This window comes from Penaeus chinensis, chromosome 33, assembly GCF_019202785.1.
Source record: "Penaeus chinensis breed Huanghai No. 1 chromosome 33, ASM1920278v2, whole genome shotgun sequence".
Lineage (NCBI taxonomy): Eukaryota > Metazoa > Arthropoda > Malacostraca > Decapoda > Penaeidae > Penaeus > Penaeus chinensis.
This window is the reverse complement of record NC_061851.1, coordinates 29524999-29545052: the sequence shown is the minus strand read 5'-3', so window position 1 is coordinate 29545052 and position 20054 is coordinate 29524999. Positions and strand designations below refer to the sequence as shown.

The window sequence follows — 20054 nt, the reverse complement described above, 5'->3', positions numbered from 1 at the left end:
TGGTACTTCACAATCTTATTGCTTTGATATTTATTATTTTATGAATGTTATTCACTTTTTATTTACTTTGAAATTTAGTAACCATATTTTTTTCCTTTTACAGGTCATAGCAAGAATATATTATTGTGTAAATAGATCCTGGTCTGGTAGAATAACAGTTCCAGAACTTAGGAGATCAAACTTGTTACAAGTAAGTTATTTGAAAATGTCAGTTAACCTTGTTACAACTAGATAGTGATATTTCTGCCTTGACCACTTTGTTGTTCTAAAACCCATGGTAAACATTTTATGCTGTTCTTTTTACAGTAATTTGCTTGTTTGTTCTCTCTCTTTTAATTTCAGCTATTTTCTTTTCTTTTCTTTTATATAGATATAGATGTAAGCAGCTTATGCATTTGTAGTATAGGGTTGATTTTAAGAAAGGAAAATGGAAGTTCTAATACATGACCTTGTTGCTTTCAGGTTATAAGCTATTTAGAGGAAGAAGAAGATATTAATCAAATCACTGATTACTTCAGCTATGAGCATTTTTATGTTATTTATTGCAAGTTCTGGGAATTGGACACAGATCATGACCTGTTCATTGACAAGCATGATCTTGCAAAACACAATGAAAGAGGTGAGTGAGGAAGAAGATACCTGGTGTTTTTTGTTGTATGTTGTGCTTTTGATAATTGTGTCTTTCAGTGAATGAAACCATGAAACAATTCAGTATTATATGAATGTACTGGTTTATGAGATGGTACTTGTGAGGTGTTTTTAAAATTTTAAAAAGTTGTTAGATGTGTGATTCTCCATCAGGTTGCAAAATTTTACCTTCCATAATTTCTGTAATTCTGTCACATGGTAATTTTTTTGTGTAGTCATTCATTTTATCATTTCTTCTAGCGCTGTCATGGCGCATGATTGAGCGAATATTCAGCGGCGCAGTCACCAGAGGAAGGCTGCAGAAGCAGGACCGCATGGGCTACCAAGAGTTTGTCTGGTTCCTGATATCTGAGGAGGACAAGCGGCATCCCACAGCCATTGAATATTGGTTCAGGTGTGTTTGGAGACTTGGTTTTGGTGATGGTGACAGTTGCTCTAGTATTGCTGTTTATTGATTTATTCCTTTATTAGGTATTGGCATTGTTAATGTTATCAACTGTTCTGTTATTAATGTTATTGTGGTGATCATGTTTGAGATTGTTAATATCCTGTTTTTGATTATCATATTACTGTCATTACTATGAAGGCATTTATTCTTTAGATAAAAGTTTTAAGTATGAAATTTGAATCATTAGGTTACACACAGTCATTGATCCTTAGAGAAACATCACACACACAAATACTCATCTCTCTATTCTTTGCCCTAGGTGCATGGACCTGGATGGGGATGGCTATCTGTCCATGTATGAGTTAGAATACTTTTATGAGGAGCAGCTGCAGCGCATGGAGGCCCTCGGCATCGAGACTCTTCCCTTCCATGACTGCCTCTGTCAGGTGAGATGCCATTTGCCAATTCTAAAAAGCTGTTTTCTTTGTATCAGTTTCAGAATCTATACTAAGAAAGTCTGGATATATGTGATTTTTTACTCTCTCCCAATTTTTATTTTCTGTTTGTCTTGCTTTCTTATATATATTTTTTGTATCACATTAGATGTTGGATATGGTGCGTCCAGAAATGGATGACAAGATATCCCTAAGGGATCTGAAGCGCTGCCGCATGACACCCATATTCTTCGATACGTTCTTCAATCTCGAGAAATACCTAGATCATGAGCAGCGTGATCCCTTCGCATCACACAGAGCCGAGGATGATGGGCCCGAGGTATGCGGATAAAAGACCATTCATTATTCAGTATACTATTCAGGATAATACAAACTGTTGGGACATTTATTTATGTATTAATTAGTGTTTTTTTGTTTTTTTTGTTTTTTTCTTCTTTTTGCTTCTGAAACAGTTCTCTTTGTTGTCTAATGATGCCTGGATTTTATCTAAACATCCTAGCTTTCTTGCAAGGAAAACGAAGGTAAAAGCTGTTACGGGATGGCAGGAATCTCAACTTTCCAAAGCATCAATGTATAATAGGTCTAATGATTTTCATTTTTTCTTAAAATAGGTCTTAATAGTCCTTAGTTTAGTACACATTTAAATATATGTACCTTAAAAACATAACCACTTACAGCCTGTTGACACAGAGCTAGTTTACTGGCTGCAAGTGTTAGCAGCCTGTAAACTGCCCTTGCAAATGAAAGGTTAGCATACTTGCTACTTGCTGGAGAGTTGAGTTGAAGTCATGGCTACTTTGGTTGTTCCTTTCCAGTTACGTGGCCCACTAGCAGCCTGTGCTGCGTAATAGTTGATATTAGATATCCTGAATGCAGTTATGCAAGAAGCAAAATGCTTAGGGAAGTTTTAAAAAATACAGGAATATGATATAAGACAATCCTATTACATGAATAAGAACCTGTGACATGACTATAAATAGGTTAAAAAATGCTTTAGTTAAGGAAAGCCTATTGAGTTTTTGAGAAAGGAATTAAATTCTATAAAACATGTGTATGTGACTCATGAAATTAAATTCAAAGATTGGTGGAGCAAGCGTAGATGAAAATTACCAGCCCATATTGTGTGTTATTTTGTTACTTTCTTTTCCTTCACAATAATTTCTGTTGGTCTTGTGAAGACAGCTAATGCAACATTAAGCACTACATCATTATCTTGACCACCTAATCTGTAAATACATTCATTCTATTCTAGTATGAACAGTTGCAACCAGTAACCCTACTCTGTGTCAACAAGCTTTTAGTCACAAAAAAGTGGCAAGTGCTTGTGTAATGCACCCCTTTTTCAAGTTTTCTAATTGTCTAATGTATATATTGATAACATATGTGTAATTTTGGGGATGAGTTTAGCTAGAGACTTTAAACTGAACAATTAATCCACTGCACATTGTCTAATCATAGCAACACATGCAAGGATTAGCTGTTAGTGAGGCACAGAGTCAGCACAGTAAGTCTAGGATTGGATTTGAAGGAAGGGAAGAATTTCGTAGTTACCCTCTTTAATGACATCCTATTATGAGAAGTAACACCAAAAGCTTGCTATCAAGTTGTTTTGTCCCTCTTAATGTAGTTTTACAGTGATAGGGCCATAATGTCGAGGATTTTACATGAAAAATGTATATATGCAGTTACCTCAGAATCATTATTATTGTTTCCTTTCAATTTTGAATGATGATAGCAGTTTGGAAAAAATATATATGCCATTGATGAATGTGAATGACTTGATATTATCATCATCATTCCACTTTTCAATGAACAATAATGATAATATTTAAACTAAAGGATGTTAATGACCAAAATTTACTGCACTGTGGCTGACTGTTCCTAGTTCCTGCAGGTATCGGAGTGGGATCGGTATGCGGCTGAGGAGTACGAGCTGCTGGTGGCAGAGGAGGGTGGAGCTGATCACCAGGATGATATGTAGGTTCATTTTGTTTTTTTCAGTTTTTTTCTTCTTTTTTTATGTTGATTTCTTTTCCATTGATTCTTGTGTTATTCATTGATTTTATTTTTGGGTGTTCTGAAGGTTCTCTTCATGAATATAGGATTGTAAGTGTTTTTACTTGGGTGTTTTATTTTAACTACTTTCCCTGCTCATATTTTCTTAATAAGCGAGGAAAAAAGATCTGCCATTGTGTGTGTTTTTTTAAAGGAAGCAACTTCCTCCGAATTCTGTTTTTTTAGAGTTGTTTTTCTTCATCTTAAGGAATCTGAAGATAGATATTTATTGCTGTACTTTAGTTGGAGAAATTCAGAATTAGGTTCTAAGCAAATGATATAAAACTAGAATAGGAAACCAGTATATCACTGCTAAAAGAGTGTCATTAAAGAAAATTAATCATTTTCACAGTTACCTCAACCTTTCATGTGGGTTTCTCTTTTTTCAGCAAAATTTAATAAAAAAAAAGAAAAAGAAAAAGAAAATTGTTGTCAAGGTTTACTGTAATTCTTAGAGTGCTAATAAAGGCGAGTACCTCTCCTTGTTGGCATGAGTGTAAACGTCTTCTTATGGTAGATTTTCATGAATATTTTTTTTGTCCATTGCTTTATATATTTTTTTTTTCATTATTTATTGAGTTTTCTTTCTTTATTTTTTTTGCATTGTCGGTGTCACTTTACCTATGGCTTTTTGACATGACCTTCAGTAAGAAGGGAAGTAGAGGCAAAATATGTGTGTGTCATTTGAAGTAGATGGTTCTGTCATCATATAGCTCAGATGTTTTCTATAACTACCTGTTACTGTTATTTTTGGATATATTTTTTTCATAGGTATTGATTCTCTTTATCTGTTATGGCAGAGTAGTGTCACTGGTATTCCTTTATTCTCCTTATTCTTTCAGCAATTAATGACCTCCAAGCCCTGTGATTGTGTCTGTTAAGGTTATGAACATTTTATGATCTTTTCTCACTGATTCTCAGTGTATAGAATTTAGTGGTGTTTATTGTATCTCAAGATTGTTTTATTATATATTTCAACATCTCTTTCTTATTCTCCCTCCTTTTCTTGTACATACATATACAGATGCTTAAATATATCTACATTTACACCTACATCTACATCTGAATCTAAACCTATACCTACACCTACATCTACATCTGAACCTATATCTACATCTACATCTAAATCTATGCCTACATCTACATTTACATCTAAACATACATTTACATCTACATCTAAACCTATACCTACACCTCAATCACTCACTCACTCCTTCTCTTCTTGGCTTTTTCTCAATAATGGTATTGATATACTCTTATTTACAAAAAGTTACTTTTATGCAATTGTGGGAAAAGTACCTATAGCGTGGTTTATTTTTGTAAAGTTAATTTCTGATCATGCAATCCAGGGAATAAAGAATTTGTTCTTAGCAATTCTCTTGTTTTTGATTTGAGATCATCAAACCCTCCCTATCCCCTTCCCTTATTTGAACTGCTCCAGAAAATAAAACACCCAGTAGCTAAAAAAGGAAAGATTTGATATCACTCCAAGTCTAGTCAACAGTGACCATCCCCAACTCCCTTGTTTCCTCACTACGAGGACGATGATAAACGTAGGTGCCCTGGATTCTTTCCATATAGGTTCTTCTTGGGTGGAACTTTAGATGAAGGTGCAGGCAATAGTGGTGGAGAAACTTAAGTGCACTGTGCACCTTGCAGGATTGTGGAGGAGAGTCTGTGAGGATGATGTGCACTTGACAGGTGGGAAGCCAGTGTGCCTTGGGGAGATTGAGGGGGCCAGGGGGGGACTTGGAGGACAAGAGGTAGGCGGTAGAATGGCAGGGGATAGGGCAGAGGGGAGGGGTATTTGCTGACCCACCCACTCTCCCCTCCCTTTCCTCCCCTACCCCTCCTCTCCTCTTTCCTCCTGCTTTCGTTCCCTCTGCCCCCTCTACCCTTTGTCACTTGCATGGCGAGTGCTTTTCTTATGCTGTGTGTGCACTTTTGCTGCAGTTCCTGTGCACACATTAATGTTTCCATGTTGTATTTTTATACATTTTGCCAGTACATGTTTTTCTTCCTTTGTACCAAATCACTTTACCCTTTTCTTTCTCCTCTCTCTCTTTCTCTTTGCTCTCTAAAGAAAGCCTACTAGATTGATAGGCATACAATATATTTGGAGTTTTTTTTTTTTTTTTTAGTTCTCATCTGCTTCTTTGCATTAAAAACAAAACAAAAGATGCAGCATGTAGATGTTAGATTAAAAGAGTGGATTTTTTCTCCTGTAGAATATGTTATATACCTGTTGCTTAAAAAAAATTATATCCCTGCTTTCACCAAAAAATTTAATTTACAAATTTAAAAAAAGGATTCAAATACTTTGCTGAATATTATATAAAAACACTGCTTATTGCACTTTGGGTATTAAAGGATGATTGTTTAATTTATAGATAGTTTGTCACTCACTGATCTGTTTATTAGAGCTTCTGTAAAATGCTATAGAATTATGGATATATATATATATATCAGCAAAGTACCAAATTTTTTCTTTTAAATTTCTTTTTAAAGAATAAAGATTGTCATGAACTAATAATGATAAAGAGCAAAAAAGATGTTGCTAAAAGAAGACATGTTTGAAATTAATTAATCATTAAGAATTGATCCTGTTTAATGTAGATTGATGTTTTTGTTGTTATTGATATTGTAGATTTCCCATCCCTAAGTACATTTGTTTTTATTCATGTTGATACAAGAAACTGCAGAAGGATTTTTTTCCCCCATATTTCAATTTCTTTGTTGTGAGAGATCAAGATGTCAAGAATAGGTACTTGTATACCCTCTTTTTTCTGTCTTATTTCTTGAATACTACTTTTTGTTAGTCACTACTGAGTGTGACATTTATCATATCTCTTTCTGTCTCTCATGTTCTGAGGAAGCTGGAAACCTTCTGTAGTTTCTTTGGTAATGAGTATCTGTTTTTCTCTCAGTTCAATTATTGTTTTCTCAGATTATTTTTTATTTACTTCTGCTCAAAACTTGTTGTCTCTTAAATGATGATTGGAGTCTGCTGTAATTTTCGTATCTGGGACTGGGTCTTGCCTACATTCATTCATGGGAAGCATATAATTTCTTTTTTAAAATAACTTCTTTAAAAAACTTTGCTCACTAACTCATGTCTTGCAGGTTCTACGGTGATGAAGATGAGCTGTCGATGGGTTGTGATGATGCCTTAGACTCCAGTCCGGGAGGTGGCCGAACCCTGACTGGGGGTGTGGTGGGTGGTGGTAGTGTAGGGGGAGGTCTCAACAAGCACTCGCCCCTCTCAGCCACCGTCACCAACCTTGCGGCCGACTCCATGGACGTGGATGATGACTACCCAGATTATGCAGACTCAGATGACTACCAGTACTAGAACACACCACTGACAACCACCCTCATCATTGCCATAGATGTAAAAGAAGCTGACTGATGAACCGATTCTCAACTCCTACAAACAACGGTTCTTGCTGTAGCTCCTGTAATGGGAACACGTGCAACGCCCCCCAAAGATTGGATTAGGGTCCTGGATGTCACGCGCGCTCTCTTTCTTTCTCTCCCACTATCCCTCTTGATGGTTTTCTTCGCAGGGACATTGGTTAGCCAGAGCAATAGAAAGAGGTTGATTTCTATGAGGTTTATAGAATATTTTATATATGTATATATATATAAAGATATTTGGGTTCTGTTACATGATCTTGTTACAGTTGTTGACATTAATGTGAATGAGAAATAACTAAAGTGTGTGATTGATCCACAAGATTTTCAAGGAGCCGAGTTATTTTTATGTTTTTCTGGCAAAAGGGAAGAAGAGGGCATGTGAAGGCTCTCCTGCCCTTCCCTATGAATGTGGCCTTTACGTAGATATTAAAGAAAAATAGCTTTTCCTCAAAATTTTAGGCTGATGGCACAGCCTCCCATGTATTGATAATTCTTGAATTATATCTAAGCATTTTTTCTTGTTATTTCTTCTTTTTTTAATTTATATTTATTTTTGGCCTTTTTCAATCACTAATCCAGTACAGACACTAGACTTTTTCAGACAGATTTTATAGTGTATGTGAAGATACACCCTAAAAGCTGCAGTCTGAGTAAATTAAAAACAAAAATTCAAGAATGGCAGTTATTTATGACGAAGTGCACCTTCGTTCAACAGTGTTTACAGAAAGACTTCAAAAAAAGGATTATAGGAATTGGTCATATATATATATACACTTTCTTTCCAGTTTTTGATGTTAGGCAGATTTTCTTGTAGTACGCATAGCAGCTTTGTATGCAAGATATCTGATAAGATGAATCCAGTGAACCTGCTCCTCCAACAGTGTAATGCAGCGATGACATTCTTCATCATGAAACTCCTAACTTATGTGAAACAAGTACCCCAACCTCACCGCATGACCCTAACCCCATCCCTCATGTGCCAAGAAGCATGCAAAGCCCTCTATTGCTTGTGGATGCTGAACTGTTCTGTGCAGTATTGAACACTTCTTGAAAGGGCAAAGAACATGTTCTCCCTAAGTGTAATGTGCATGAATGTCTGAAACCTTGAACCAAAGATGTACCCAACAGTGAATCTTACAAGATTGCAGCAAAGAATTATAGTGACTGTGCATGGATAGCATTTGCAACCAACCCTGTTTGTTTCTCATATTTCATGAGACTACTGATCTGTGAGTGTGTGGCTTAACAGGGGAAAATGATCACAAAGTGGCACATGCTGTTTATGTGTGCGCCTGCAGTGTCAGTGCTAGATATTTTGAAACTTTTTTCTCTTTCTTTTCCTTTTTTTTTTCTTTTTTTTTACGAACTTACAAAGTAATTTTAGAAAAGATTCCCAAACACTGTGATGCACCAACCATTGTGTGGTGCTTGCAACCCTCTTTACCTTGTAATGCTAAGGACAAGTTTAACAAGTTTTCTAGTGAATGAGCAACTTTGAATAAAAAAACTTGAAAGAATGTGATCAATAACACTGTTCTGTGTAGATGGTGATAATCCAGAGATAAAGAATTATTCAGTGCTTTAATTTGAACTGCATTGTGGGTGTCATTCTCCCAGAACTAAAAAGATGGATAATGAGGTATCTGCACAGGTGACTTTTGCCTCAGAAATTTGGTCTTCCTTACCTACTCACTGAAGTCCCTCCGTGAAGTGCCTCTTTATGTATTAAAAAATAATGTTAATGTAAAAAAAAAAATGGATACCAGTTGAACTCTTGGTAGACTTTGCTTACATATTATCTATCAGTATGCGTAGTAGTGAGAATGAGGAGATCGTCACGAAACCTTGAGTGGGAGTGGAACAGGTATGCTGTGTGTGTTATTCAGCCTGTCCTGTTATAGCCTAAGGTGAAGTAAGGTGATGTAAAATTATCCTATGTAGCTCTGCCTGCAATTTTACAACTTTGTGGATATACAAGTAACCTATATACTCCTATACCATGTACATTTGTTAACAAGGTTATTCACCAGGCTGAGTTCCTTACAGTAAAGCACAAAAAAAAAGAAAAAAAAGTTGGTAAATAAATTATATTTATCATATAAACCTGGTGATTTTCCTAACCCTGTCCAAGTGGAGTAAACAGCTCTGGTAGTTGGATTTTCCCCTCACAAAAGAGAAATGAAATGAAATGTGATTCCTTGTGCTTTGAAGTGCCATTCTTTCTGCCCGGTGCAGAAGGAAAGAGTGAGGATTATAACACTATTTTTATTACACTCACCCCCTTGTCCCTTTGCTGTATCGTAGAACAGTAATTGTGAATTATTAAAATGATGATAATATAGATATTTTAGCTGATTTCACTGGTTAAGAATGTCTTCTTTCATAGTCCGATGAAAAACTGGCACCATCTGAATAACATCTGAAAGTTGGTTTTTATTCAGGAGACTTGTAAACATTTTTACTGCTCACTCTCTTGTACTCATATGTCATTAGTTGTTGAAATATCTGTAATATATTTATTTTATTCAACCACTCCGTAGCTGATTCATATTAGGCAAATTACAAGTAGAATACAAGTGGCCTTTTTTCTCTTGATTTTTTTTTTTTTTCTTTTTTTGTAAGTGATTTACAGTTATGAAAATTTCTCTCTCTTTTTTGTGTAAAGTGAATTAGTAATTTTTAGTAATTCTTTGAGACTGTTTTTGATAATTAGAAAAATTTTCCTGTACTTTTCCTTTTTTTTTAATTCTTATTTTGTGTTGTGCAATGATAGATTTGTGGCAGCAGCATTATATAACTTGAGTGCTCATTTTGTGCACCTTTTTCAATATCATTCTGTGGAAATTTGAAGTAATACAATTGTTTTCAAGTTTACTTTTATGATTTTTTTTTTCATTGTAATTTTTACTGTACACTTGTATTATGATAGTTCAACTCTCAGTCACTGAATAACAAAATGCAAATCAGTAATCTCAGGACATGATGTGTAGCTGGAAGCTGTGACGAGGGATTCTTATCAGCCGACTGGATCCTTAGGGTAGAGATATACTGATGATGGGTAATTTGAGGATAATTCAATTAGTAATGAGAAATTTTATGTAGCTTCTCGGAGATTTTTTTTTTTTTTTTCTTTTCCTGTTTTTCTATTTTGTTTTCTTTTTTCTCTATTTTCTCTATTTATTATTATTATTATTATTATTTTTTTTTTTTTTTTTTTATAAACTAGAAGAAGATGGTGGAGTAGAGGAAGCCAAACTCATGATGATGATGATAATAATAATAATAATGATAAAAAAAAGTATTAAAAATAAAATAAAATAAACAGCCTGTCCCCCCTATCCCTTCTTCCCTCTCAGTCACGCTCCAAACTAGTCAGGATGTCAAGTTATATACATTTCCTCAGTTCATCGCGTTTTTAATGTCCGCTGCTGCAAAGTGCAACACATCACCAGCAACTCCCAATTGGGTCATGAAGTTCTATTGATCCCCAGTGTTTTTGTGAAGTGAAAAAAAAATGTAAATGGTGTTGGTATCACCTTGTTTGTATGTTTAGTGTATTTGTAATATGTTGTATAAAGGAGTTAACGTTCATTTTGCATAATAATTGTCTTTTAATTTCCTTCCAAAGGGTTTTACTTAGACTATCAGGAAGTGAGTGTGATATCCTACTCTCTGTCTCTTTCTCTCTCATTTTATCTATTGGTTATAATTATCCCATACATTGCATTCCTTTTCCTTTGGTGGACTTTTTCGTGACACAAACACACATGCACATTTAGTTATATGAGAAATATGCACAATACTATTTCTTTTACATAGACAATATCTATGGTGTTGAACTCAAAGAATTTAATGAATTTAGTGTGTATATCAGCACGTTTTTTCCAGGATGGTAATGTGTTTTTGTGTAAAAGGAGCCAATTACTACTTTTTCTTGCTGACCCTAACCATATACCCAAAACCAACCAGTATTTAAATCAGTATTTACATAAACATGCCAAATAACTCGCTGCTATTCATGAAGAACCACAATACTTTATTTTAGTACATTTACTAATGGAACTGCTAAAAGTATTTTATACATCTATATTAAGAAAGAACATGTCTATAATCACCAAGGATGATAAACTCTACAGACATTAACATGGTCCAAAGAAGAGGGAAAAAAGAAGGAAACAAGTAATGCCAGGAATCTTTTAGCATATACATTGTTCTGATGTTCTTTCTCCATAGCTATGGTTAATTTTTCTACAAATATTGTTAGAGCAAAAGTTGTTAGATATTGTATGTATATTATTGATTTGCTCAAAATATTATGCATTTTACCTTATATTGCTTCTCTGTATAATTATTCGTAGTATTATATACTTGGTGCTTTGCTATCTCTTTAAACCAAATACCATTTAGATATTAACTTCTGTTACCACAGTGTATTTTTGTGTTAGTAATTTGTTATACTGATTTTTAAAAATCTTTCTTTCTCTCCATCTTTATGCATAATTGAGTGCTTTATCTTTTCTTTGAACTTAAGTCTTCACAATGATTAGATCATTCCTTAAGCTATTAAGAGGATGGGAGTGAGCATAAGTGAACACTGTCAGAAAATTTGTTCTCAGTGATTCATACATTGATATACTTTATCTGGAGAGATGAAAATATAGGAATATAGTGCAAATGTCAGCCATTGGAATTAACTTTACTTTTGCTGTGCGTGTGTGTGTGTGTGCGTGTGCGCGTGCATGTGTGCGTGCGTGAGGGGGTGCATGTGTGCGTGAGTGGGTGCATTTGTCTGCCTTAATCAAAGATACCTACACCAACTACCAGATACACCAGTGAATAAGATACAAACAACAGCCGCTGATACATGACTGAAGAATACAAATGACCCTATATATGTTATCAGAGGTACCTCTTGCTTCCACTTTTGTTTTTTATTTATTATTATTTTTGAAGAGACTTTTTGTTTTTGTTTTGTGATTGTTTCTAAAATTTCAGATGTGTTACTTTTGTCATCTTTCCAATTAGTTTTGGCTAGGGTAGATGTTCCATCTATCATTGAGCTTAATATTCTACATGTTAGGAAGCAGAAGAAAACAACAGCAAAGTCTTGCAATGTATAACACTTTTATTAAATATATACTCCTAAGATATGTACAGTGTATATTGTTACTATAACATTCACTGTCATCACACAGTGGTATTGTGAACAAGAAGTTGAAACTGTAGTTATAATACTGCCCCTTGGCTAATGGTAATCACTATAGATTATCACCAGCCATTATTCAAGCCTTTCATTCAAGTATTTAAAAAATGGGCAAACCACAACTAATGATAATTATAACAATAATAAAAAATAACTAAAATTTTGGGAATAGAAAAATCTGTAGAATACATGCAGTTTTGAATAAAATTTATAACAAAAGTGATAAATAGAATTATGAAAACACAATTTCTATAAGAAAAATAAAATTGATAATAATAATAATACATTCATTGTCTGTACCACTGACCAGGTCTGTTTGTCCTCTAATGATTATATGTTTAATAAAATGTTAAGCAACTGCATCCCACCTAGGTAATCAAAGTCTTGTTTCCCTAATGATGCTAATGGCTTTACTACTGTTCTGTATATGCTTACAACTTCCAACTAGAGCACATCACACACTGCATTGTAATCACACATTATTTCTTGTTTCTTGCACGAAGCACATTCAAGGTGAAAATATGGATATTAATGTGTATAGAAACAACCTTTCAAATGTTTTGTAAAATGTGAAAATATCATTGTTGATGTGACACATCTTACAAACAAAAGATTGGTGGGCTGGAGTTAATAAGAAAATCCATATAAACATTGGAGGGTGACAATGTCATGTATTACCAATAATCCAAAAAGAAATGATAATGAAACAGTGATAATCAACTTACTGTGCAACTTCTTGTCATTGAGATGCTAGTCACAGAAAACTTTAGTTTTCATCAGTGAAATCACAACTTCACAAGTGTTCTTTCCCATAGATTGCTTGTCAATTTTGTTACCATATAATACAAAATAATAGTGTTGCTCTTATATAACAGTCAGTAAAATTACAAAATATTCCCTAAATTAAAATATCAATGATATTAATTCATTGACAGTCTTTGATGACTATTCTCATTAACTTTGGATACCAATGACTCCCTAGCAGGTACTAGGTTATGAAATCTAACCTCTGTAAGAAATACCTATACTGTATTATGAAATCTTATTTAGTAACTACTTATCCCTTTGCATAATTTATTTAATTTTTCTTACTTATACACAGAGAAACTGCTCTTATTGGTTTAGATTTCAGCTAGAATACCTATTCATGTTTGTCAGAAAATATAAGACCGAGATGACTTGATGTTTGCTATGTTGTAATCAAATATACTTTTGGATTCGGCAAACAGAGAAAGTACTATCAATTACTTATATATAATCAGTCTTGATTTACAAGTAACCTTCTCTGGGCAGCCTGTAAGACGACTTTCTATTCAAGTTTAACCCAAAGGTTATTTGTGCCATTATTTTACCACAATATTTCTGGGATAAATAATATCCATGCTTATGTAATCTCATAAAAATCTTCTAGGTCTTCAAGTTAGTAATTTTGTTTGAGTTCCAGTCTGCCTTGAACTTTCAGACTTCTTTACCATTGAATGCACCCACCTTCTAACTATGGGGCTGATAATGTCCCTCTCCCTTAGCTTGTGCACAAAATGGCAAAAATGTTCAGCATGATTTGCATGACAATGCCCTCATCACCTATAAATAAATATAGTAGAGCGTGTAGTGTTAAGTCGCAAGTGAGACCTGCAACTACTTTTCGATATGTGACTGCTTATCTGCAGGTCATTCACTATTTATTAACTAAACTCCATATCAAAGCCTTACTTAAATATGATAGATGTTAGTGCGGATTCTTTTTGATTAATAATAAAAGAAGAAATGATCAAGTCAATAAACTTCATATGATAGATTCATTGTAGTTACAAGTGAAAAATCATCCCCAAAAATTACTTTGCTTATATGCTTATTTTCTATGGTTACATTTCATCCCATTTATCTATTTTTTTTTATACAAAAAGCTAAAAACATTTCAAGTAATGCAAGAAAAAACAGCATATTAAGGAGATATACCTACTGCTGTCTCTGGCATTAGTTATTCTGACAGTAATGACTAGTTAACTAAGTCAAAATGCAAACCTTCAATATCATCATAGTCAAAGGTTTCCCAAGCTGCTTTAAATCACATCTTTTGGGCTAACATGACAATGTGTCTGGGACCTGGAAAAAAGTGATATGCTCTTTCTCTATAATTCATTAGTGACGGATAGCCTGTAATCATCAGAATGTTTACAAACATGATAGTAACAATGGACGACCTTTAAAGATGGTTAACATATACCAACAAAATGCTGTGTTGTATTAGAATCACTTACATAGGGACTTCTTTGTTGGACTCACTCAATATTTTCTTATCTTTGCTCTCAATGAAGTAATCCTAAATGACACATATTTTTACATATTTTTTTCACATTCACTATGCATGCATAATGTACAATATTTACCATATCACTGAAAATCTCATAAGATTACTAAATTTACAAAAAGTGAGTATTGCACACTGCACAACAGAATAATAATAATTCTGAAAAAAAAAAATAAATAAAATAAAAAAGGGATAATTTCTAGCACATAATCTTGACATAGTGACAGTTCAACCTTTCTGCATTGTACATATGAAAAGAAGAGGCATGCACCTTTGACAACCAATGTGGAGTTTACACTAAATGCTTCAGTCTAAGCCTACTTTGCTGAAATTTAAACTTTTTTGTGAAACCACGTATTCTAAATATGTAACTGTTTGAAATTATTGTTCTTAAGGATTTTAACCACTATGACAAGGATTATGATTCTCCAGTTCCAAATACTTTTTTAAAAAACTGTTTTTCTTTTCTTGGGAAAAAATCAGAAAAATGAGATTGGCAAGCATTATCACAATATTTTAGTTTTTTCCTTTTCAAAATGAAATAATGGGGAAGACATTTCACAAAATATCTCAACAAAATTATTATAGTTTTAATCAGATTGAAGAGGGAACACAACTCATTTACAGGGTAACATGGCTATTACACGGACATAATCAATAACATGGGCAATATAAAAAGACTAACTACATTTATTCATTAAGGCCACCCTATCACAAGGCATTATGTCCTTGTTTGTGACATTATGAAGTATATTTTATATAATTTATGGCACCACAATCATCAAACTCAATGTATCTTTGTGACCCCTTGATTGAGCACTTTACTGACTCCTCTCTGTGAATGACTAAAAACGTCTGCTTTTCCTGAGAGAATAACTTATCAGAGCAGGGTTATCTTCTATATACATAGTGACAAACTTAGTAAAAAAAAATATGAACAAAAAAAAAAAAAAAAAAAAAATCTGCTGAATAATCTTATGGAAAAAAGGGATTTTTCTGTTTGCAGGTTCTAATGCATATCTTAACAAGGATTTCATTGGATAATTTTGTTTTCTAACTGAATTAAAGGAAGATTTGTTTTAACTTCTGTCTCATTCATAATATTTTGGAACATTGTTGAACTGCCTTTGAACCACTGAAACCCCCTCCCTTGAAACACCAGCTTTATCCCTCCTTATCTCAAGAAGAATTACCTTAATCTAAAAGCAGAAATATATCAGGATCACAAGAGTTGCTCTCTTTTTTTTTTTTTCACAAACATCACCTTCTAGAGTATCAGATCAGCAGTTTCAATATCTTATCACTGCTTGCTTTGAAGATCAGGCAATTAGCACTAGAGTGAAAAGAACAAGTTTAGACCTTTGGTGGAAGAAAGTGATACTTGCTTAAAAGAACATTTTTCTGAAGTATTTCGTTGACCTATACTGAAACGCTGTACGTGAAATATCTGTGAACAAGGTTTCTCATCAGAGCCGTCACATATGTGGGGCTGTCACTCTGACTAGACTAGGCCCTCCTTGTGTCATCGGTATAGAGCTGCATTAACATTTTCATGAACACCAATGTCTGACCAGAACGAAAGGGTCAGTCTGTGTGAGTTTGAAGATGTGGTCCTTGATTTTCATATAGAAATTATGTGGCACACTTATGCCCAATATTGTATCACATCAGTAAGTATTTAGCATTGCAACAGCACCATACTTCATTCCAATATCAAAAAGGGGGGGTGGGGGGAAGAAATTCACTTATAAAATATGTCTATCGGCAACTTCATATCTATACACACTGATTTGTTTCCTTTTTTAATGTACTGGATATACACAAAGCATAATACCCAATACACAAACTCAAAATAATGCAATATAAAATATAAAAATTAGAGCTATAAAATGTTTTTCATTTGTATTAGTAATACTAACAATAATAATGTGGTCCAACCATAATCAATGGTAATCTATAATTAAGTTTTGAGGTGGGTGACATTCTCCAGTCATTGACTAAATATTCTTATCATTCTGAGGTAAACCTTACTCTGTAGACAGGACTTCCCTATAAAAAAGTAAATAATTTTCTTTACTTGTTTAAATGACTTGTGATCAGGCCACACATACACCGAAAAAAGAAGAAAATAAGCACTTTTACATCAAAATTCTTCAAGTTGGAACAAACAGAAAAGAGATGAAGGACACATTCACACTTGCACTAAATCTCTCCCGGTCACCACAAAACTTTGCACAATATTATTAGAAATACTAACACACAATTCCCCCATGTTTCGTAAACTGTAATGTCTTTTATTTTCTTACTTTTTTTTCTTCTTTTCTCTTACTAAAAGGTGCAGCTAAAACACATTCTGAGAGGTACTCTACATAAGGAAATTAATTATCAACCAGGGAGAAAAGGGACATTTTTAAGGGTCAAAAATAAAGTAAAATATATGGCTATAAATCCTTGATTTGTTTTCTTCTCTTTCTTTGACTATTAGACTGTGTGAAATGAGCAACAAGCTTACCTCAGAATTTAAATATTCAAGTATTAAAAGCTATAACCATAAATAAATTTATATGTGTGATATGTTTGCCATCATTTTTATATGCCATTTCCAATTTTCTTTTTTCTTTGCGGTACCAATATATCATTACACAACATTGTTTTCTTTATAGTCATGGTGCCCCAATACCTCTACAATTATTTCCCTATATATTTATGTATATATAAAAAAAATATTATTGATAAAAAAGATGATATGACATATAATAAATAAAACATCTCACATTCAAGACCTATGCATTACTTCTGCTTCTCCCACTCTTCCACGAACTTTGACCTGAGGATCAATTAAGTATTTCTCTAACTATGAGCCGAGACTATCAGTAGCGTCATTTTGCTGCTGGTTCTGAGCATATTCCAAAAAAAGCAATTCTCCTTGCAAACAATTTTTCTTTCTGTCTCGTTTTGCACCATAGTTCACTCTCTCCTCTAGAGGAAGGCCACCTTAAGTTTTCATGTATAGTAGTTCATTCTCTCTCTCGTCCTCTGAATCTTCCTCCGTGTAAGGGGTAAGAGTGAGTGAAACGCGTTCAGACATATTCCCATTCTTGAGGGCACTGTAGTCATAGTCACTTCTCCAACAAAGGGAACCTGTTGATCTGGCCTGCAAGATGTATAGGGAAATCAATGTAGAAATAAATTGCTTAAAGACATTAACATAACTAAACATTTTTGGTGATGATAAAAGTTATATCATATCTACAAGAATATGATATTCTCATATATATCATAAGTTCTCATGTAGTGTTCTGAATAATTAATTTTGCTACCCTCTGAGGGTTAAGCAAGACATCTAATAATATCACAAAAAATATCATATCATATCCTCTAAATGCATATCATTACACTTTCTAGATCCCTAAACCATACAAAAAACCTCGACTCACCTGAAGCACAGTGAAAACAGCACCAAATATTAACAAATTCACAGAACAAATAACAACCACTAAATATGTGACAGACGAGAAGTATGTCTCTACAGGAGGAGATTGATGGAGACCAGTCTTCAAGCTTAAGGCAATTCTTCTCTTGTCAGCAGACACTGCGCCATAACATTGGGCTGCCAAAGAAGAGAGTATATTCAAGATAGTACATATTAAATTAAAATTAAAGAAACTATTAAATAAAAGCATATGTATTTGAATGGAGAAGCCAAACTTGTGTTTTAACATACTACTAAGAATCAATGTTTACTAAATTCAAACCAAATATTCACTAAAGACAGACAATCAATAAATAAACTAGATGAACCACTTGGATGACAACGCCAGCTAGCCTTACATAAGCAGCCTCAGAAATGGTGTATTAACATTTAGTAAATTCAACTTCAAGTATCTCTTGTGGTTTCCAGCTCAAGCCTGTATTTCAACAAACCTGTTAAGGGATCACAAGAACAGCAGGCGTCATGTTCCTCCTCAAAGATGCCTGGTGGACAGCAGATGCGGCACGTGCCTGAGGCTGTGTGCAGGGACTTGGGTGACTGGCAGGAGGTGCAGCTGTTCTCCCCTCCTGATGAGCAGGTCAAGCAGGATGGATTGCATGCCTCACACCTCTGAGTGGAGAGGTTATAGTACCTGCCTGAGCGGCACTCAATGCACATGCCGCCATCAAGGGTGAGGTAGTCACGGCAGGAGGTGCAGTCGTTTAGACCCGAGCCTGTGTAAGGAAGACATAAAAAGCACAGGCCTTCAACCAAAGAGGCAAAACCAAGTAGACAAGAAAAGAGAAAGAGCTTAAAAAATATGTATAACAACAAAGCAAGAATTGAATAAAATAATAACAATGCCATGAATTTAATACACACAAAAAATGATAACATAATAATCATAACAAATGAATGATTTCAAAAATATAAAAATCAGAAAGTCCCCATGACTTCCTATCTGAGAACTCACCTCTACATGTCTTGCAGTTGTGGTAACATGGGAGACATTCACTCTCTTGCGGATAATGAGATTCTGGGCAGGTCTGGTGACAAGTGCCGTCAAGCAGGAAGGATCCATTCTGGCATGATGCACACTGGTCAACTCTGGGCCCATAGCATGTCTTACAGGAGGCATCACATGAAGAACAAACTCCTCTGTCACTGATGGTTCTAAAATGGGTATAAAAAATAGCTGTTAGAGATTGCCTAAATTATTCCACCTATCACAAAATGAGTAATGAATAGGAGAAAAAGTTAGAAAATATATATCATAATAGCATAATAGCAAATTTTAAACAAGCACAAAATCAAAGCCTTCATCCTTTTTCCAAGTCCTCTGACACTCACCCATCAGGGCAGGAGGCAATACACTGATCCACATGCAGGTAGAATCGCGGTGAACAGGAGGTGCATGAGGAGTATGAGGAACAGGTCTCACAGCCGTGAGCGCAGGGCAAACAACGGCCACGCTGGGCAAAGAAACCACTGGGACAGGTCTGGACACACTGGGAATTCATCAGGAACCGTTGTTGTGCACAATGTAGGCACTGGTCCTCCCTGGTGCCAATACAGGCTAGGCATGATGAATGGCAAGCCTCACATGTACCAGAGGGGCTGGCATACTCATCTAGGTGCAGGAATAAATTGATTTTGTTATATTACGGAACTGAGATTTCTAAAAGGGGAGAGCTGGCTCCTCATATCAAGAAGGAAGAGAAAATTCAAATGCACCTAAAAATAATTTTTTGTTGAATGTACTTTACAACTACTCAAATAAATATAAATGTACCATTACTTATAGAAAGCATATACACAATTTTCTCATTATAATATTTTTTAAAGTAGTCTTAGTAATGAAAAAAAAAACATTATATTAAAGTGATTACACAATCAAGGCAATTTTCTTGGTGACTTACTGAGGTGACAATGGTTGGATCGAGCAACACAACGCCCAGACTTGGTCCTCCAGCCCTCGATGCAAGAGGTGCAGGAGTCACTGGTACAGCTTGCACAGCCAGAGGGGCAAGGGAGGCATTCTTGTGTTGTTACATCACCGTATGTTCCTGCAACAAGCAACATTAACTACGAGGTCTTCACAGTGA

At 34.6% G+C, this 20054-nt stretch overlaps 2 protein-coding genes across 12 annotated transcripts in view; one reads left to right on the top strand and one right to left on the bottom strand.

Annotated features, from left to right (window-relative positions):
• Positions 1–10554, top strand: part of LOC125043020 — a 244213-nt gene extending 233659 nt beyond the window's left edge. For 4 of the 11 annotated variants that reach the window (XM_047638964.1, XM_047638962.1, XM_047638966.1 and 1 more), the window contains 7 exons: positions 104–190; positions 463–619; positions 889–1042; positions 1356–1482; positions 1640–1810; positions 3377–3468; positions 6670–10554. In XM_047638964.1, coding sequence (XP_047494920.1) covers positions 104–190; positions 463–619; positions 889–1042; positions 1356–1482; positions 1640–1810; positions 3377–3468; positions 6670–6898 — 1017 coding nt within the window. In that variant the 3' untranslated portion in view covers positions 6899–10554. Of the gene's footprint in view, positions 1–103; positions 191–462; positions 620–888; positions 1043–1355; positions 1483–1639; positions 1811–3376; positions 3469–3935; positions 4015–5127; positions 5248–6669 lie in introns of those variants that run through there. The other 7 variants (XM_047638969.1, XM_047638970.1, XM_047638965.1 and 4 more) reach the window with 7 other exon arrangements.
• A 1511-nt stretch (positions 10555–12065) lies between these two features.
• LOC125043103 (furin-like protease 2) overlaps positions 12066–20054 on the bottom strand; it is a 30351-nt gene continuing 22362 nt past the window's right edge. The window contains exons 15-20 of the mRNA XM_047639054.1: positions 19869–20015; positions 19300–19579; positions 18923–19122; positions 18402–18683; positions 17915–18087; positions 12066–17631 (exon numbers count right to left, since the gene is read on the bottom strand). Coding sequence (XP_047495010.1) covers positions 17473–17631; positions 17915–18087; positions 18402–18683; positions 18923–19122; positions 19300–19579; positions 19869–20015 — 1241 coding nt within the window. The 3' untranslated portion in view covers positions 12066–17472. The remainder of the gene's footprint in view (positions 17632–17914; positions 18088–18401; positions 18684–18922; positions 19123–19299; positions 19580–19868; positions 20016–20054) is intronic.